At 42.0% G+C, this 18342-nt stretch overlaps 3 protein-coding genes across 8 annotated transcripts; 2 read left to right on the top strand and 1 right to left on the bottom strand.

The window, feature by feature from the left end:
- Positions 1-4689: 4689 nt before the first annotated feature.
- ccdc32 (coiled-coil domain containing 32) lies at positions 4690-7425 on the bottom strand. Its single transcript, XM_033642830.2, has 4 exons — positions 7290-7425; positions 6760-7025; positions 5940-6093; positions 4690-5469 (listed from the first exon to the last, which is right to left on the bottom strand). Exons 2-4 carry the CDS (start codon positions 7010-7012, stop codon positions 5280-5282), a joined length of 597 nt encoding a protein of 198 aa, XP_033498721.1. The 5' UTR covers positions 7013-7025; positions 7290-7425; the 3' UTR covers positions 4690-5279.
- Positions 7426-7468: 43 nt separating this feature from the next.
- Positions 7469-11524, top strand: pcmtl (l-isoaspartyl protein carboxyl methyltransferase, like). Of its 5 annotated transcripts, none has more exons than XM_078175062.1 (9): positions 7469-7590; positions 7886-8021; positions 9201-9305; positions 9437-9468; positions 9585-9689; positions 9785-9905; positions 10000-10085; positions 10431-10600; positions 10733-11524. In XM_078175062.1, exons 2-9 carry the CDS (start codon positions 7904-7906, stop codon positions 10881-10883), a joined length of 888 nt encoding a protein of 295 aa, XP_078031188.1. In that variant the 5' UTR covers positions 7469-7590; positions 7886-7903; the 3' UTR covers positions 10884-11524. The 5 variants fall into 5 exon arrangements, with proteins under 5 accessions (XP_078031188.1, XP_033498716.1, XP_033498719.1 ...); XM_033642825.2 differs by having other exon boundaries at positions 7471-7590; positions 10813-11524; XM_033642828.2 differs by having other exon boundaries at positions 7474-7590; positions 10777-11524.
- Positions 11525-11775: 251 nt separating this feature from the next.
- On the top strand, positions 11776-18332 carry rpusd2 (RNA pseudouridine synthase domain containing 2). Of its 2 annotated transcripts, XM_033642824.2 has the most exons (4): positions 11776-12995; positions 13136-13597; positions 15502-15798; positions 16188-18332. In XM_033642824.2, exons 2-4 carry the CDS (start codon positions 13145-13147, stop codon positions 16992-16994), a joined length of 1557 nt encoding a protein of 518 aa, XP_033498715.2. In that variant the 5' UTR covers positions 11776-12995; positions 13136-13144; the 3' UTR covers positions 16995-18332. The 2 variants fall into 2 exon arrangements, with proteins under 2 accessions (XP_033498715.2, XP_033498714.2); XM_033642823.2 differs by having other exon boundaries at positions 11777-13597.
- The last annotated feature ends 10 nt before the right edge of the window (positions 18333-18342 follow it).

The raw sequence follows: 18342 nt of genomic DNA, 5'->3' as shown, positions 1-18342 counted from the left end.
CTTTTGCATTTCTTGTCAAAAGGCATTTGGCGATGTCACAAAACAGAAACCATCATGATATATTTTAAGTGAGTGTTTCCACCCCCTCAGTTTATCTGCAGGACTATATATGCACTGAGTTCTCTGCAATATGGGCCCTTCAACTCTTTAGGAAGCAACAACTGCATGATATACCTGCCTTAGGGGGATTGCAAGGCCTTTTATGAGTCAGGGCCCAGGGAGCCATTATGTCATAATCCTAAACCTCAGTTTATCTACAGGACTTTATATGCATTGAGTTCTCTGCAATATAAGCCCTTCGACTCTTAATGGGGGAACAACAGCATGTTGTACCTGCCCTAGGAGGGATAAGGGGGCTTTTTATGCGTCAGGGCCCAGGGGCCCATTGTGTCATAATCTGCCTATGACTATGAGTCACGAGACAATCCATCTTCTGAAGGACAAGCCACCTCTCGGGAGTAAATGGTGTTAACTCTTTAATCACTGCTGCTGTCAACCAACACAGAAAGCTTACAGCCCTGTTTGATCGATTTTCGTTTCATGTGTCTCATCTATGCTGGTTTGTCCTGGTTTAATTGGGTCCTGCAGCTATCTTTGATACTTGAGGAGATGCCCCAGGTGGAAAATTTGACCCCGGTCTAGTCAGCAGCGTACCTCATTTTCTCTTATTTTAAGAGAATTATAGGTTGTCAAATTCTGCCTCTCTCCAGTCACATTTCCACTTACCCAGGTCGGCTCTGTCGTTGCTATTTCTCTACCTGTCCACCAGATGTCCTAAGATTTTCACCTCCCACACATCCAGCTCCTCCCTCCTGCCCTCCTGTTTCCACTTTCCCCTCATCAGCCCTGCAGTTATTTAATCAGCCCTTTCCCCTGGTCAGTTTCCAGATCGTCTAGTTGCATTCAAGCCTTTGTTGTTCTGTTCTGCCTACCTGTGCTATCTCCTACCCAATTCCTGCTACCCCATGGACTCAATACTTCTTCTGTTTGGACATACCAGTAAGGGTATGTATGTTCACCTTGACAATAATGCCCTGAACTGCTGCTGTCGGCCCACTGTCATTTGCCTGCATCTGGGTCCTTACCTTGTTGCCTTGCAGCCACCTGCATGACAGAAATGATCAACCTGAAACCTGTCACGCGTCATCAAAGTTGTTCAAACATCCTGCAGAGAAAACTATCTTTTGTCATCGGTACCTGCCAGTGTCTCCCAGTCCCAGGAGTGCTGTATAGAAGATGAGTGGTGTTGAGGTCAGACCTGTGATAGAGGTGTTTTTTCATGTCTTTTTGTTGGTGTTATTACGAAGGTTTGACTGTGGCTTCAGTGGGGAAAAGCTTGAACAGTAGCTGCTGCTGCTGGGATTAAGTTTATGTCCAGGGGGCCTTATGGGGAGGAATATCTTTGGTGGAGGAGTATCAGCATCCATCTGGGCCTTTAGCTGTCCCGATGGGGTGACTGCGATTGAGATCTTGTGGGTCCTTTTGGTCTCCGTGCACAGTCATGACCCGTACTTCTAAAAGGGGGGTGATAGATTCCAGAGCATTTCACATCATTGATATTGGATGGCGTAGAGTGGTTTAATTGTCATTCACAGACCCAACCTCTTTGCAAATTGCATTTAATTGTAAACTCTATGAGTATAAATTAGTAGATATGAAACATAGATTATTGTGTTGATAGTATTATTTTCTTTTTTTCCAGGCATGACATTAAGGGTTAAATGGTTGCTAAAGCTCTTTTTCTCAGGAGACCCCCACGCATGGATTTCTTTAATAACCCCTTCCACAGATGGAAATTACCTTTTAAATGAGGATAGGTGCCAATCGGATTTTAATTTCCTGCCATTCACTGCTTCACGCTATCAACTGTCATCATCTAACCTATTGCCACAAAGCACAGCTCTGTGAGACCTCCAGAGTCGGCAAGTCACTGACTTCACTCACTGAAATCGTAATAAGCATCCTCCAGAATGAGTGAAATAAATCCCACTTTATTGAGTCAAGATCATTGGCAGAATTTTTCTGTTCTGACAGAAAAATGAAAACAAATGGTGTTTTACTTTTGTGCATTCAGTTGATTTCAACTCTCAGGCCTCTGGGTCCTGGAAGATCGACAGCAAGATAATTGTTTCCCTAAGGTTTTCATGTCAAGGTCCTCAACTGAAATTGATCCACATTTTAATCAGGAGAGACCCGCTCTTACAAAAATAATATTTATTTTCATGTGCACATTAAGTGTAACCAGTGGACTCTAGTGTTGTCTGCATTGTGTTGATATGAAGAGGCCCATACCGTGGATATCGTTCAAAGCGATCTCCGTTTATTCCTGACAGCTGACAACAAGCGCAACCTTATAAACTACAAAAATGAAGCGACACAAAATTATGTTAGCATAAAATGAACTTCTTAACATAGCTTAACAGCACTAAAACATGGATATTAACTATGAGAGCAATGTCGCTTACCTCTCCCATGGAGTACAACAGCAACTGGGGAGAGGTAAGGCAGGAGACGCCCCTTTATAGGTGGGGTACCCCTCAAAGGTGAACGTAGGGGTACAAAAACTGAGTATCACACGTTCCACATATTGACTATGCTGCATATTTGACCCTGTATATAATCAAGGAAGGTGGTAAAGAGGAAGTGGAGGGAGTGGGATAGAGAGAGAACAGTGACTGAATACAGCATAAAGAAAGTCTTTCTGACTGAACGTAAACTGAGCTTCATTAAAGACTGGAGCTGCGGCTGCTATTATTCAGATGAACAGTGTTTGAGAAAATTTTCCCAGGGTGAATTGATTTTATTCAGAATAACACACAGTTGCCGACTTATTACATAAATCCAGCTAACATTAAAAGTCTATTAATGCAACAGCACTGTGATAAATCCTGACTAAGTGAAGGTTATAGCGTTTAGCTTTGCTGAGTCTGTTACAGAGTTGTTAATTCAACTCTGTGGTCATTTTAGACAATCTAGTTTGTGGTGCAGCTGAACTGTAGGTTATTGTAAAATCACGGTAAACTTAACTGTTCTCGTATTACCAGTTTTCAAATTTTTGGGGAATTAGTAGATATTAAATTGAACTTTTCCTCATTTATTAAAGGTCTAATGTGTAGGATTTAATGGCATCTAAAAGTGAGGTTGCAGAACTGAAACAAAAAACACAAATGGCCTTTTCTAGAGCCAGCAGTAGGCCGGCCTTTCCAAAACCCTACTCACTCCCACTTTGTCTGTGTGTCAGAGTGTCACTGTGTTTGTAGTCACCTTCACAGCTGAAGGGATAGGTGTAGGGGAAAAACACATGGATAAACCCTCTCTGTGGCATAAAGAGGAACTGTCCTAATTTTTTGTAACCATGAAGAAAAATAGAGCTTAATTCAATTTTTTGTTTTTCATATGTGTTTGTAGCACTTATCTTTAATCTGTATGTGCTGCTATTGTTTACCTCAATTTTTGTATATTGTGTTATTAAAATAGATAATACAGATATCGATACAAACAGATATAAATAGATATAAATGAAACTTACTTTTTGTATTTTCACTCTGATGTTAAGAAGCTGCTTGGTTTTTGCCACAGTTATTGTAAATATATAGCACTACAATCAAATGAACGTGACTTTTCTAGAGACCGGAGGAGGATATAAGATTAGGATTAATATTTAAGATTCAGAGGCCTATAAATGTCTGTCTTAGTTTGAGCAGTTTATGTTTGTTAGGGTGGTCATGGTACTTTATTTGTACAGAGTGTCATCCATGATGAACACAATGCGGTGTTGCACATGGTCAGTAAATCAGTATTGGTGCAGGCTTGCTGTCGGAGGGTTTTATAACTCACTCCACTCCCCACTAGTTAGTGTAGAGGGGCACTCGGTGTGGCAGACCCTCCACGTGAATGATAGGGAGGGGGTGTAGGTGATGGTTTGAGAAAGGAGAGGACCTGCTCTATATGTAGATATAAAAGCTCACTCTGACCCATATACGTAGAACCAATTATTTTCCAAACACAAAAAATATTTTAATGATGGATTTCTACTCTAAATGCACTCACAAATTCTTAGCAAAAAAAATAAAAAATAAAAATTGATTAGGATGCTTATGTTGTTTTTTGCGTTCAGCTGACAATCTCTGCCCTTAATCCACTTAATTGTAAAAATGACAATAAATGGTCTTAACAGACCTTTGTTCATTTTTCATGAATGGTTAACTCATGTCAGGGAACAAAGTGATACTTTAAACTACATAGCATAAATAATTTGCATTGTATTTTTTTTAATCACAACTCATTTATTTAGCATCTAATGTGTAGGGTTTAGTGGCATCTAGCAGTGAGGTCGCAGAGCTGAAACCAAAATGCAAATGGCCATAGTGGACAAATACGCACACATTTGTACATCTATATTTGTAATGACCCTCAATCACATAATGTATTCCCTATTCCTTATACATTGCAACTTATCCCCAACACCGATGTTTACGGAAAACAGATAACGTCTAACATGGCTTTGCAAATTTATCCTCATTCACAAAGTCTGAATCTCATATTTGTTGCTTCAAAGACAGAAGAACATGAGCACGCACACACGCACAAGAGTGCCTGAGTCTATTCTAAGATTTAATTACACCTCAGCCACATATCTAAATATAATAGCAATCTTGCCTCAGCTGGACTGCAGACAAATGAACAGAATTAATTCTACGTGTTTTTATTGAAACATGGGTAAAACTTCATTTGTAAAACCAACATGGCAAAAATAATGATGTTACACAATATGTTACAGTATTTCCAGGAATATATCACAAAGCACTTCTACTCTAGATGTCACATTTTTTTTGAAAAACAGAAAAATAATGTCTGCAAGATGTCATAATAGTCTCATTTACAACATGATGCTGCATGTGGTCCATCATTACAGCTTGTATTCAAAGTCGAGAGCCATTCTTGTAACAGATATAATGGGAGTCACTACAGACTAGATGCCAATTTTTCCGCTACAAAACAAACAAGTCTAATTACAAGTTCTTTATGATATATTTTCCTGGTGTGATGGGGCTGGAGGGATGGATAACAAGAACTGCAAAGGTACTCAACACTCAGTTGCTGGGGATACAGAGAATGATGGCAGGCTGTAATTGCTTCTTTGACTGGCTGTTAACAAAAGCTCCAGCCAAAACACTGCTATGACATAACAGCTCAAAATGAGCATGGGGGGTAACAAGTCACCCTTATTGACTGCACGGCAAATTAGTTCTTTCGTCAGTGTTACTTTTTTAATGCACTCATTTCTCCGGGCTGTGGGCGTCATCTTCTTCGGAATTAGGTCTCTCTCCCTCTGAGTTCTCCTCGCTCTGTGTTTGGTTAGGTTCAGCTGTTTCGTTCGTCTGTGACGGCCTCAGGAGATATTCCAGCTCTTCTGCACTGATGGCCACCTTCTCAGGAATCAGCCACCTCTTGAAGTGTTCAAGAGCACTAGGGAAGGAAGGAACATGAGAAGTCATAAGGTATTAAGGTGAGATGAGGTCTTGAGCTCTGGGAGACCTGCATTTTTCTTCCTGCACAAAATGTTAGGTAATTCTGTCAAAAAAAAAGTAAATTACACAAACTGCTACATTTAAAGCATAGTGCAATTTCCCTTCTCCAAAATGTTCATAAGTATGGGTCAAAATTTCTCCCATCAAGTCTGTTTTTATAGATCACAACTTTTGCGTGGGAAGTGGTGTACGTCTCTTTCAGGCCTTGTTTTGTGCGTACACAATATTCATAAATGAGACTCCTGGGCTTAGAGTAAATGAAGCATTTGTTGGCAGACCAGGATCTGGCAGGACAACCCTTTACCTACTGTTTGTGTCCTGGCAGAATTATGTTTGTTTGTGTGTGTGTGTGTGTATGTGTGTGTGTGTGTGTGTGTAAAACAGCACAATCCATCCCTCCCATCCTACCTCTCATCCATGTCACCTCCTTGGAAGAGCTCTGAGGTCTGAGCGTCGTGCAGAAATCTATCCCAACACTCTTTCTTAGCTTGAGACAAGGAGCGCAACATGTCCCTGGAGGTCACATCACTTGATTGGCCCTTTAATTTCTTCAGGCGGTTCTCTGCACCAAAATGTAGACAAAAAAAAAAAAAAAAAAAAAAAATTGTATTTCACATCTTAAAACATTTTTTTGACATTGATGAATAGAGGGTGAGGGGTGATAAATTATTTAAGAAAAAGAAGTCAAAAGTTTTTGCTTTCAGCTTCTTAACTGCGAATATTTACTGTTTTTTTTTTTACTCTTCTATGCCACTAAACTGAATATCTTTGAGCTGTGGGGGGAAAAAGACATCTGGGGACGTCATCTTGAGCTTGACAAACACTGATGGACATTTTTTTTTTACCATTTTCTAACATTTTATAGACCAAACAACTAATCAATTCATTCAATCAACAGATTAATCAACAATAAAAATAACTCTTAGGTGTAGCCCTACATCACAGTGTTATATGGTTTTGTTTCCTGTCTCCTCATAAACAGTCCATTAGTTAATTAGTATAGGGTTAAAGGGTTATTATTGATTATTCTGAAGACTTAATTGATTAAGAATTTAGTCTATAAGATGTTAGAAGATAGTAAAATAAATACCCTCAGGACTCCGACACCCTATCATTCCTACAATCTCCCATACAGTTTGATTGATGTTATATGGGTGCTATATTAGGGTGGAGGGAGGATAAGGTGACATGGGGCCTGCAGCCATGGAAGCAGGAAGGATGCAGGTACCTAAACTGGCTATGTAGATCTCAGAGTCCTCCATGGGTTCCCATTTGGCGCTGGAAGAACTGTTATTTGTCCCATTTGACTGTCCATTGACCTGCACTGGGACTGGGACTGGTGCTGCTGGCTGGAATGAGTCTTTGAACTCGGAGTTGATCTCCGGGGTTGCCTCAGCTTGTGTCCCCGGCAGACTGGAGCAGATTTCGGTCCACAGCTCCCCGCTGGACCGGACCTCCCGGCTCTCGAAGTCGTCAATCATCCTGGTGTAGTGACTGAGTTAGATCAGAAGTCAGCATTAGTTAGCGTTAGCCCAGTGCTGCTTATGGCCTTGTTGTTTCAGCAACATTAAAGTAAGTTCGCGAGACACATAGATAAAAGACAGGAAGGACAACTACGCAGATTCCAAAGTACTAAGCGTAGTAAGCTTTATTTTACATCAACATACTGAGCTAAATTGCTATCACTCTACTGTTTTGACATTTTTATGCTGTTCTTCAAACTGGTTGACACCATAATAAATCACAAACATGTCTTACCTGTGTGAAAATCTCAGTAGAATAACCTCTATTTCCGCTGCTGCATGAATAAAGATTAAAGATTAGCCTCGCTAGCTAACTGTGTCCATGATCCACAATCTTTAATAAGCGATAGCCCACTTCCGTATTTAGTGTTATATGACTGGACGTTGTAACTGCCCATCAAACTGTTCTGAGTTGTGATTGGATGTCTGTGGCTCATGTTGGCAACGCCGCGTCTTATTGGTCAGACGCTATTGCGTTCAGGAAGGAGTCAGGAAGTTAGTTTCAGCTGGAGGAAACGGAGGCGAACTATCAAAAGGTAAACAATCCCTGCTGACCTCTGTGGGATTATTTTATTAGAGAGTGCTGCATATTTGAGGAGCTGACATTAACACTGACAGCTGTACAGTGGTATTGTGTGTTTATAATGCTTAACTTGTTATCGCGGTTATGTATGAAGCTGGGTCAGCTCGCTGGCTAACTGTCAAGTGCACTTAAATGTGAATAATTGTAATGATTCACAAACCTGCGAACACTGGCTATTGAATATACGTCACAGTTACGTGTGTGTCATGTATTCAGGTTTGCAAGCGCTGATGTTCATGTCACTGCAGGGAGATCCAGTGTAGGACATGCACGGAGCGTTGCGCTTGGCAGTAGTGGCAGTCCCGATGGGTGTCATCCTGTCCCGGACCATGGCGTGGATATCCAGCGGCAGAACACATCCAGAGCTCATCAGCAGGCTGAGGGGTAATGGGCTTATGACAAGGGACCTAAGCTCTGACATTATAGGATCTTTGACTTTAAACCTCAAGGTCCACATTGTAAACATATTTTCAGTGTGACAGCTGGTGCCTTTATACTGTATTTAAAATAAACTAGGAATTTGCAATGTGGACAATAGCTAAGCAGATAATGACAGTCATTATTAATTTTACCTAGCTTTAAAGCTAAAAAGGAAAAAAAAAGAGAAACTACTATACTTAAAATGTACGTACCAACAAAAGCCTAAAATGGCATGCACCAACAAATTTTCGGCAATTTCTACAATCAGGCTTCCACCTCACCGTCTGCGTCGCCAATTTCACGTCTCCAAAATGTTCGTAAGCCTTGGTCAAAGTTTTCCCCATCAAGTCTGTTTTTATAGATCACAACTTTTCCGTGGGAAGTGGCGTACGTCTCTTTCAGGCCTCATTTTGTGCGTATATAATGTTTATAAATGAGACCCCTGGGTTTGGCTCCTGGTAAAAACCTCCTGAACGTCTGTAACTTAAGTTATCAGAGACAACAGGTGAGAACAGATTAGCGGCCCATCTCTGACGTGCCAAACAGCATTAGAGAAACACAGATTTTTACCAGTTTAAACCAGAGTCCATTTGTTTCAGAGAGGAAGAGACCTCTGCTGATAATTCAGCTTCTGGTAAAAACTTCCTTAACTATGAAGGCTGAAGGAATTCCAACCTGGGGAAGTTTCAGCTGGTTGCAATCTGCAGTCCTCACCACTAGATGCCACTAAATCGCCCAAAATATTACACACTGCTCCTTTAAACATCAGTTGGAAAGGGTTCAAGGTGTTTACACTTGCAAAGTTCAGAAAACTGTATCACTGAATTGTAATAAGTAAAGTTTTGAAGATGAAGAAAAGACCACATGCATGCTATATCGTGATGTTATGGTGGCCACAGTCCCACACAGTTATCAAAATGTGACTCGTATACCACCTAGCTTTAAATAATGGCCCAATACAGTGCTTGAATTCTCATTTTTTCATCTGAAAAGCCGGTATTAATTAGTGTTTCCCATCATATCAAAAGGTAAGGGGGAAACAAATCAATGGGAAAACTGGCTCCAACATCACAGTCTTCATCCTGTACACACTCACATTTTCCACTCCAGCTCAGTGTCATTACTTCCTCTTTTCTCCTCCAGATCATGGTGTGATCCGCAGCAACCGAGTGTTTGATGCCATGCTGGCCACAGACAGAGGAATCTACTCCCTAGACAATCCTTATGCAGACTCACCTCAGTCCATAGGTATTCACTCACTCACACACACACTGATCTATCAATAGGCTATCAGGCGTTTGAGTGAATGCATCGTTTGTTGTGTTGTTTCATGAGCACAGATGTGTGCTGTGATGTGTTATGACCTTTTCTTATCACAGGCTACATGGCGACCATCAGTGCACCACACATGGTGAGTAACCAACACTGAACTGCTTTGAGATGTGAGCAGATGTCTTAAGATGAATCATAATTCACTGCTATACATGTACATGTTTGTGTGTTTTCTCTGTGGGTCTGCTTTGACAGCATGCTCATGCTTTGGAGCTGTTAAGTGACAAACTAACTGAAGGGGCATCGGCACTGGATGTGGGTTCAGGAAGTGGATATCTCACTGCTTGTTTTGCAAGGATGGTAAGCTTTGTATAAACGCTGCACGTTTCCTACCAGTTGGTGTAACATACAGTAAACGAGTGAGTGCAGTAGCTGCATTATTCTGTTGTTGATAGACAGGACCCAGTGGAAGAGTGGTTGGCATTGAACACATCGATGAGCTGGTTCAGATGTCAATAAAAAACGTGAAAGCTGACGACGCAGAGCTGCTCAACTCTGGACGCATCAAACTTGTAGGTGAGTCAGGAGATGTCTAAGTCATGCATCTATCAAATTTTGATGTTGCACAGCTACAAAAGTATATAAAAGTCACACATGCATATGTCCACAGTGGGAGATGGAAGGCTCGGCTACCCAGACGGAGGGCCCTATGATGCCATTCATGTTGGTGCAGCTGCACCTACGGTTCCTAAGGCTGTAAGGACACGTTTGCTTTTACTGTTTGAAAATAGGATAAGAGAAATGATGCACTTATTCAGTCGCATCTAAAGTCTACAAGTGGTCAGTGGTCTCTTAAAATTATTTTCTGTGAAGGAACTTTGATATGCAGAGGACAGAAGTGTCTCCAGAGTTATTATAGTTTTATATTTTTTATTAGTTTTCATTTTTATTTTATTTTATTTTTTTTTTAAATTGAGTTTAGTTTCAGTCAGACTCCAGAGTTGGAGAATTTAGATTTCAGTTTAGTTTTAGTTAACTATGACGATGCTGTGCTGAATTTGCCTCGTGATATTTCTGTTTTCTGCCCTCTCTCTGTTACAGCTCTTGGAGCAGCTGAAGCCTGGTGGGCGGTTGGTTCTCCCAGTCGGCCCTGACGGAGGCAGTCAGGTCCTGGAGCAGTACGATCGGCAGAGCGACGGGACCTTTCTCAAGAAAGCTTTGATGGGAGTGGTTTACGTCCCCCTGACTGACAAGAGGCGTCAGTGGCCTGGGTATTGCACGAAAACACTCCTTAACTTTTCATATTTAAACCAAAATCAGTGAAGGAAAAATCACTCCATCAGATGCCCCTGTGCTCTGTAGTGTTCTCTGCATCATGACTCACATCCACCTCCATCCTGTAGCTTGTCCCTGATGATTTCCATGCTATCCTTCCTTCTCTCCCCAGAGGTGAGCTCTGACTGCAGTGTGGTTGCCCCCGCAGGAGGTGGCGTTGGTGCTGCATCTCTGGGGCCCCATAGCACTCCTCGTGGTTTCACTGAGCTCCGGTCTTAACGGCCACCTGCCCCACTGAGTGGTCACCTAGCAACGTACAAGAAGGATCTCGCTCTGTTTGCCCGACTGGATTGTCTTCCAAGAGTGATAAAAAGAGTGAGTGACGGCTGGACTGATGACCTTACTCCCAGAATCCTCTGAGTCAGTTAGAGAGCGATAAGAATGTGGTGGATGATGAAGAAAGGTTGTCTGAGATCGAAGTGATTTGCAGTAATTATGCAGAAGTCAGTTCAGCTATGAGAATAATGCAACTACAGCTGAAGGAGCTACAGTATGTGTTCTTTGGATGCTTGTGGGACGTTCAGATGAGCGGTACATTTGTGATTTTGTGTGTAATCTTATGTGAACGCTTTGACTATGGATGCAGTAACACATAAAGAGAAACCCAAATACAAGCCGAGGGAGCGAAGTGAACATTTAGTAAATTAACAAAGTAATATATATTTTGTGGTAAGAACTCCTTCTTGATGGTTTCATTTATTGTGTGTTTAGGATATGTGCTGTTGACATTTGTGTCTGTAGAGTAGAGGGGGCAGTGTGCCAAAAACTGATTAATTGAAGCACTTAATTTTTTTGGAACTAAACAACTATTGAATTATGTGTACACTTATACGATTTATTAATAAAACCCACTAAATTTACACTTAATTGTTTTCATTTTCCTACTGAAAATTAATACATCAGGGTCAGAGAGAGCAACAGGAAAGACAAGGAAGGAATGTTTAATATTTAGAACAACAGTAGGACACAGGAATTTAATAATGTTCTACAGTTAATCACAAAAATCAGAATCCAGTTTATTTGCTAAGTAGGTTTTCACATACAAGGAATTTGCTCTGGTGTATCAGTGCATTGCCATCCATCCATCCATCCATCCATTTTTGTCCACTTATCCAAAGCCGGGTCGCGGGGGAAGCAGGCCGAGCAGAGCATTCCAGACGTCTCTCCCCCCAGTGATGCTTTCCAGCTCCTCCTGAGGGACACTGAGGCGTTCCCAGGCTAGATGAGATATGTATCCCTCCAGCATGTTCTGGGTCTGCCCCAGGGCTCCTACCAGTGGAACGTGCCTGGAACACCTCCAGTGGGAGGCACCAAGGAGGCATCCTGATCAGATGCCTGAACCACCTCAGCTGACCCCTTTTGACGCGAAGGAGCAGCGGCTCTACTCAGAGCTCCCTCCAGATGTCCGAACTCCTTACCCTGTCTCTAAGGCTGAGCCCAGCCTCAGAGACAGGGTAATGCATTGACATATTAGGAGAAAATGAAATTAAAAATGAGGAGGATAAAGAACATAAATTTAGAATAAAAAACTGTAATAAAAATTTGAAAAAATACTTAAAATATATCTGAATTTAAAAAGAAAAAAATGTCTTGTATGCAGCAGAAAATAACCTTTTTTTCAATGACTTTGAATAAATGAAAGCAAAACAACATTAAAGTTATCTTTTAAAAATGGGATCAAGAAACAAATTAGAGTAAGAAAAAGTAATAAAAATATTTTTTTTAAAATGCTACAAAAATATGTAGAAAATGTCTGAATTTAAAAAGAAAAAAAAATCCAAAAAAATGTCATTGTTTGCAGAAGAAAATATCCTCATTATTTTTTTCAATAACTTAGGTGTAAAATACTGGGGAAGCAAAACATTACAGTTATCTTTTAAAAATAGTTTTTACAGATTAATAATAAAATAATCCCATTTTACCCTCTGTATTACCTTACTTTATTATCTTTCAAGACACTTATCACACATAATTTTATTAATTTTTCCAGGAAATTCCACACACTTCTCACATAAAAACAAACATTTCAAAACATGAATCAAATTAGGATTATGACTACAACCTCATGTTAGTTTGTTACTCTAGAAAATAATCATCAATTAATGTAAATACTCATTATGAACAGTTGGTGGCGATAATGCCTCAGTAAAAAGGTGATTTGCCCTTGAGTACAAAGAAAAAGAAGAAGAAACAGCAGGGTTAAGCAGTTCGAACTACAAATTGGGCTCATTTGGACTGCATGTTTACGTCATCATTATGCGCATGTGACGAGAAGGACCCCTCGTCCAAGAGCAATGCACGTGAGGTCGTCCGTTAGAGATTTTAGAAAATGTAATGCACTGTTATTCCTCTTTCTGGGTCAAACGGGAGTTAGTAGTCGTGTAATTAATAAAACACAGCACCATTGTGTTTCTTTCATTAACGCTAATTCTATTTTAAATCGTCCTTTTTATTCTCCGTGGTTTCAACAGAGCAGCTTCATGATGCAGCAGGCAGCTGTCGCCGCCGACACACCGGCGGAGGTGTTAGAGGAGAAAACTACAACCAAGGTGACGGCAGAAAGTGGCAAACGAAAAAGCGACGAACCTGAGTCAAGTGGCCGAGGCAAGAGGCGGAGAGGAGCGGGAGGGAAGAAGTTCCGTCCCGGTGAGAGATACGTCCCCCCTCCGCAGAAGAGGAACCCTGGTGTCAGCTTCAGCCAGGAGCACTTCAACGAGACCTCCTACTACTTTGAAGGCGGCCTGCGCAAAGTGTGTCCGTATTACTTTGACTTTAAAACGTACTGCAAAGGTCGGTGGATTGGGAAGAGCCTCCTGGAGGTGTTCAAGAGTGAGTTCAGAGCGGAGTCCATTGAGTATTACCAGAAGGCTGCCAAAGAGGGTCGTATCCGGCTGAACGATACTCCTGTGGAGGACCTGTCTGTGGTGCTCAGGGTCAGTGTCACCAGTTCATATGGTTTATGTCTGACATACCCTGTGTTATCACTATGATTAGCATGGTGTAATGAGAATAATTCAGGTTCAAATTCAAATCAGTTGAAGTTTAAAGGCCCAGTTTGTAAGATTTAGGGGGATTTAGTGGCATCTAGTGGTGAGGACTGAACATTGCAACCAGCTGAAACTTCTCCAGGTTAGAATTGATGAAGTGTTCATTGTTCAGGAGGTTTTTACTGTAAGCCAAATTATCCACAGAGGTCTCCTCCTCTCTACAACAAACCGACCTGGTGATTTAAACTGAGAAAACACTGTATAAAGCAGTTTCACTTTCCAAATCAGTGTTTCCCCGACATTGTTCGGCCGCTAGCACAGCACCTGCTTATGTGTGCTCACCTTTTTCTCTGATAACTTCATGTGTACTCCCTTTTTATCTTTATACAGATGCTAAGGAAGTTTTTACTGTGAGCCAAATAGTCTGCAGAGGTCTCTTCCTCTGCTTAAAACCAGTGAAAAAACGAAATAAAGCGGTTCCGTGGGCCAAATCATTGTTTTTTAGATGCTGCTCATCATGGAGTGGCTGACACAAATATGGAAATAGCCCTATCTAGAACCAGTGTTTGGTTTGTCCATTCAGGGCTACTATAGAAATATGACGGTGTAAAGCAACCTTTATACCATAGAACATACTCATGCGGCAGACCCTATGTAGTAGCCTATGCCAGGGTATGAAATTAACAAAATATACACTTTATATTATATACTTTAATGTCAGATGGTGATACTGTTAAAAATATAAATACATATAGTTGTTTCGAAAACCTGGGGGCAATTTTGGCCCCCGGAACATGGCTTTTGGGAGCATTCTTGGATAAATTGCGGGCCAAATGGCCCGTGGCCCTTACTAATTTCTGACACTGGCCTATGCACATGGCATACGCCGTAGAGAACATTTATACCTGTGTGGTGGTGTGTCTGTGTCACTCTGCAGTTACACCTCCAAAACACTAGTCGGCGGCGTAGGTTTCTGTGCAGTGCTTTAAAGTTTAGCTGACCCATACACACATTAAACATGGCTTAATAGAGACAATTTCAAACACAACTACACAAATCAGCTTCACTATAACTTGCAGCATTCACAGACAAACACTTGTCTTTATCTGGACACATTTTCCCCACAAATACAACATGCTAATGTTTTTAGCACAAGCCTATGGCATTTTACATTGTATAAATTAGCCTAGCAGCCAGTGGACTTTTCCTCTACTCATATGAAGCCAGGGACAACAGCAACATTTAACAAAGGTAACACATATGGCTTAGGTTACAGCATAGGCTCTACGTGGACATGGAGCCTACGCCATAGTTACGGTGTCGATTCAACGCAGAGGTACAATTCTACATAACGCGGTGGACTCCTTGGATGAGGTCCTGCTCCCTACATAGCTCCCTATGATTGTTATTTTCTGGTGGTTTTACACCAAAGAAAATATCCTTATTATATTCCACTTCTACTAATATATCTCTCTAAGTCCTACACACTGGACCTTTAACGACACTATAACTCAGGATTAAATTAAAATCAGTTCAAGTTTAATCTAATAAAACTGGGACCTATATAGTGATATAAGTATGTTTGCTGGTTAATGATTGATTTTCTTTTACATGACCTGTAAATATGTCTCTAGCTTTTCTTGTAAATACAGAATACTTTTGTCACATGGCAGAAGTACAGCCAGAAGCTCAACAGCCATTCCTCTCATTAAAGATGTAACCCAACCAAATGCTAAAACCGATGGATTAAACGCATGTTAGAGAAACAGTCACCTGATACTGAGTGCTGTTTGGTTCCAGGTGCGACAGGAAGTGATAAGTAACTATTCTTCTTCCCTTACCATCCACAGAATAATGACCTCATGAGGAACACAGTGCACCGCCATGAGCCCCCTGTAGTCAGCAAGCCCCTGGAGGTTCTGGTGGATGACGGTGAAGTGGTTGTGGTCGACAAACCTGCCTCCATCCCTGTCCACCCCTGTGGTCGTTTCCGCCACAACACTGTGATTTTTATCCTGGGTAAAGAGCGGGGCATCTCTGAGCTGCACACAGTCCACAGACTGGACAGACTCACCTCTGGAGTGCTGCTGTTCGCCAGGACGCTGGAGACGTCGAAGAAACTGGACCAGTTGGTGAGAGACAGACAGGTATGTCATTACAGCTGTGCTCCATTGACTCTAATGCAATCGTTTCCTTCATTTTCAGGCTGGTTTTGTGGATTTGGAGCTAAATGTTGTGCCTGGTTCAGACTACAGAGCCTCTGTCTGATTTTTTTAATAACCTTCTTAAGTATAGACACAACTCATAACCCTCAGCTACAGTATCAATGTAAGTTCTTTGTAGTTACTATTCCAAGCAGTGGAAATAGTGGATGGGGGAAATATTCAAAGTAGGTGCGGAAACTCTGCCCATCAAAATACAAAGAGCTCCGTCGCAAGACTCTGAGAGGACGATGTCTGTTTTCACTTTAATGCATCAGAATTGCATTTTCCATACAGTTCTAAAAAATGTCCTTTACATTTGTGCTTCCTCACAGGTTGAAAAAGAGTATGTGTGCAGAGTGGAGGGAGAGTTTCCAGAGGGGGAGCTGATCTGCGAGGAGCCCATCCTGGTCGTCTCCTTTAAGGTCGGCCTCTGCCGAGTCGACCCAAAGGGAAAGGAGTGCAGGACTGTTTTCCAGAGGCTCAGCTTTAACGGGAAAACCAGCGTGGTCCGCTGTTTACCCCTCACCGGCCGCACACACCAGATCAGGGTCCACCTCCAGTACCTGGGCTTCCCCATACTCAATGATCCCATCTATGGGGCCTCAGCCTGGGGTCCTCACAGGGGGAAGGGTGGGCTGGTGGAAAAGAGTATTGAGGAGCTGCTGCAGGCTCTAGTAGAGGAACATCGCTCTCAGGAAAGTCTTCATCTGTTGGATATTCCAGACGACGGGATTGGGATTGAACCAGAGGCAGAGAAACACAAGACATCTGAGAAAGTAGAAACACTAGATGGCACCTGTGAGACTAAGGAAAGTGGAGACAGCCATCAGATTGACACACAGGTGCAGACAGGCTGTAGCACAAGCAGTGAGACAGTGAGTCAGGGCTGCACAGACCCGAACAGTAACAGTGCCTCACTCACATCTCAACCTACAAAATCTAGTGGGAAAGAAACAGAGGAAACAACCTCTCCAGAGACAAGAGATCACCTGTGCAGTGAATGTAAGGTGGTACGACCAGATCCCACAGAGAAGGAGCTCATCATGTATCTCCACGCTTTACGCTACAAAGGACCTGATTTTGAATATTCCACACAATTACCTGATTGGGCCAAAGAGGACTGGGTCCAGGCTGATTAGAGCCGACCTAATAAACACTTTTAGGTCAATGTCTTTGTGGATGTTTTGTTTTTTTAGACATTTAAAAGTCCGAACAGAAATCATTTAGGAAGTTTTGCTCTGAGGCAGTTTTGATTTTGCTGTGATCAATCTCTGTTGGTTATTCCTGAGTAACGTCTCTGACTGTGGTTTAAAATGCATAAAAGTTTGTTAGCATAACAGGTTTCACATAATTAAGCTTGCAGAAGTATGATGTCCTACCAGCTCCGAGCTGTTAAAGGATAACTTCGGTATTTTTCAGCCTGGGCCCCATGTGTATGTGTGCATATGATTCATAGGTACAACTCGTTTTAAAATTGGTTCAGTATTGAGGGAGGCGGATGCAGCCGGCAGCCGCGAGGTAGATATGGGCCACAATACGAGATATGGGGGCAAATGCGTCCCATATATGTTTGCGCATTAAAAGTGCTTTTTTTCGCCACTGACCAGTTCAGATCACCGGTGCTATCTCTGTAAATAGCATACTAAGCGTTTCGAACATTGTTTATATAACCTTACCTCCACTGTGTCTGTAGCTCTCTCTACTTGTGGGACAGCCGTTTTCTTGAGGAAGAGGTGTTTCGGGATTGGATGTCTTCTCTTCTTCGGCTGGCAGTAGTCATCTTGGGAGAAGTGAGCACTGCAGACCCGATGGTCTGCCAGGCGCAGTGTCTGGACAGGAGTGTTAGCATCCATTTGTAGCACAACTAGCCACAACTTCAGCATCTCACCGTCCGACAAAGGCAGCCTATGAAAGCTGTACGGGGTGTTGCACGACATCCTGTTCTTGCAATTCGGGTAAGCAAAAATACGAACCATTGTGTTCAATCGATGCAGTAAAACCTTCAACTGTACTCCAGGACAACCAGCGCCACTCTGAGCGGCGCTCAGTATGGCTCCTCTGTTTTCTTCCGGCAACAAGCAAAGCTCTCGCGAGATGACGTCACACACAGCCGGTCAGGGAAACGCTTAGTATGCTATTTACAGAGTTAGCACTGGCGATCTGAACCAGTCAGTAGCGAAAAAAGCACTTTCAATGCGCAAACTTATACGGGACGCATTTGCCCCCATATCTACCTCGCGGCTGCCGGCTGCATTCACGTCCCTCAATACTGAACCAATTTTAAAACAAATTGTACCTATGAATCATACGCACACATACACATGGGGAAATAGGGCCCAGGTTGAAAAATACCGAAGTTATCCTTTAATGCCTTAAACATAAGTAGAAAATGGAATTCATTTTCATTTTACCTAGGGGACTGTTGTGCTATCAGAGATGTAATTTAAATTTAATTTCATCCTTCAAGCCTGTAATTTCCCCGTACTC

This window comes from Epinephelus lanceolatus, chromosome 15 (genome assembly GCF_041903045.1).
Source record: "Epinephelus lanceolatus isolate andai-2023 chromosome 15, ASM4190304v1, whole genome shotgun sequence".
NCBI lineage: Eukaryota > Metazoa > Chordata > Actinopteri > Perciformes > Serranidae > Epinephelus > Epinephelus lanceolatus.
The sequence above is the reverse complement of the archived record's forward strand: the minus strand, read 5'-3'. Positions and strand labels throughout refer to the sequence as shown.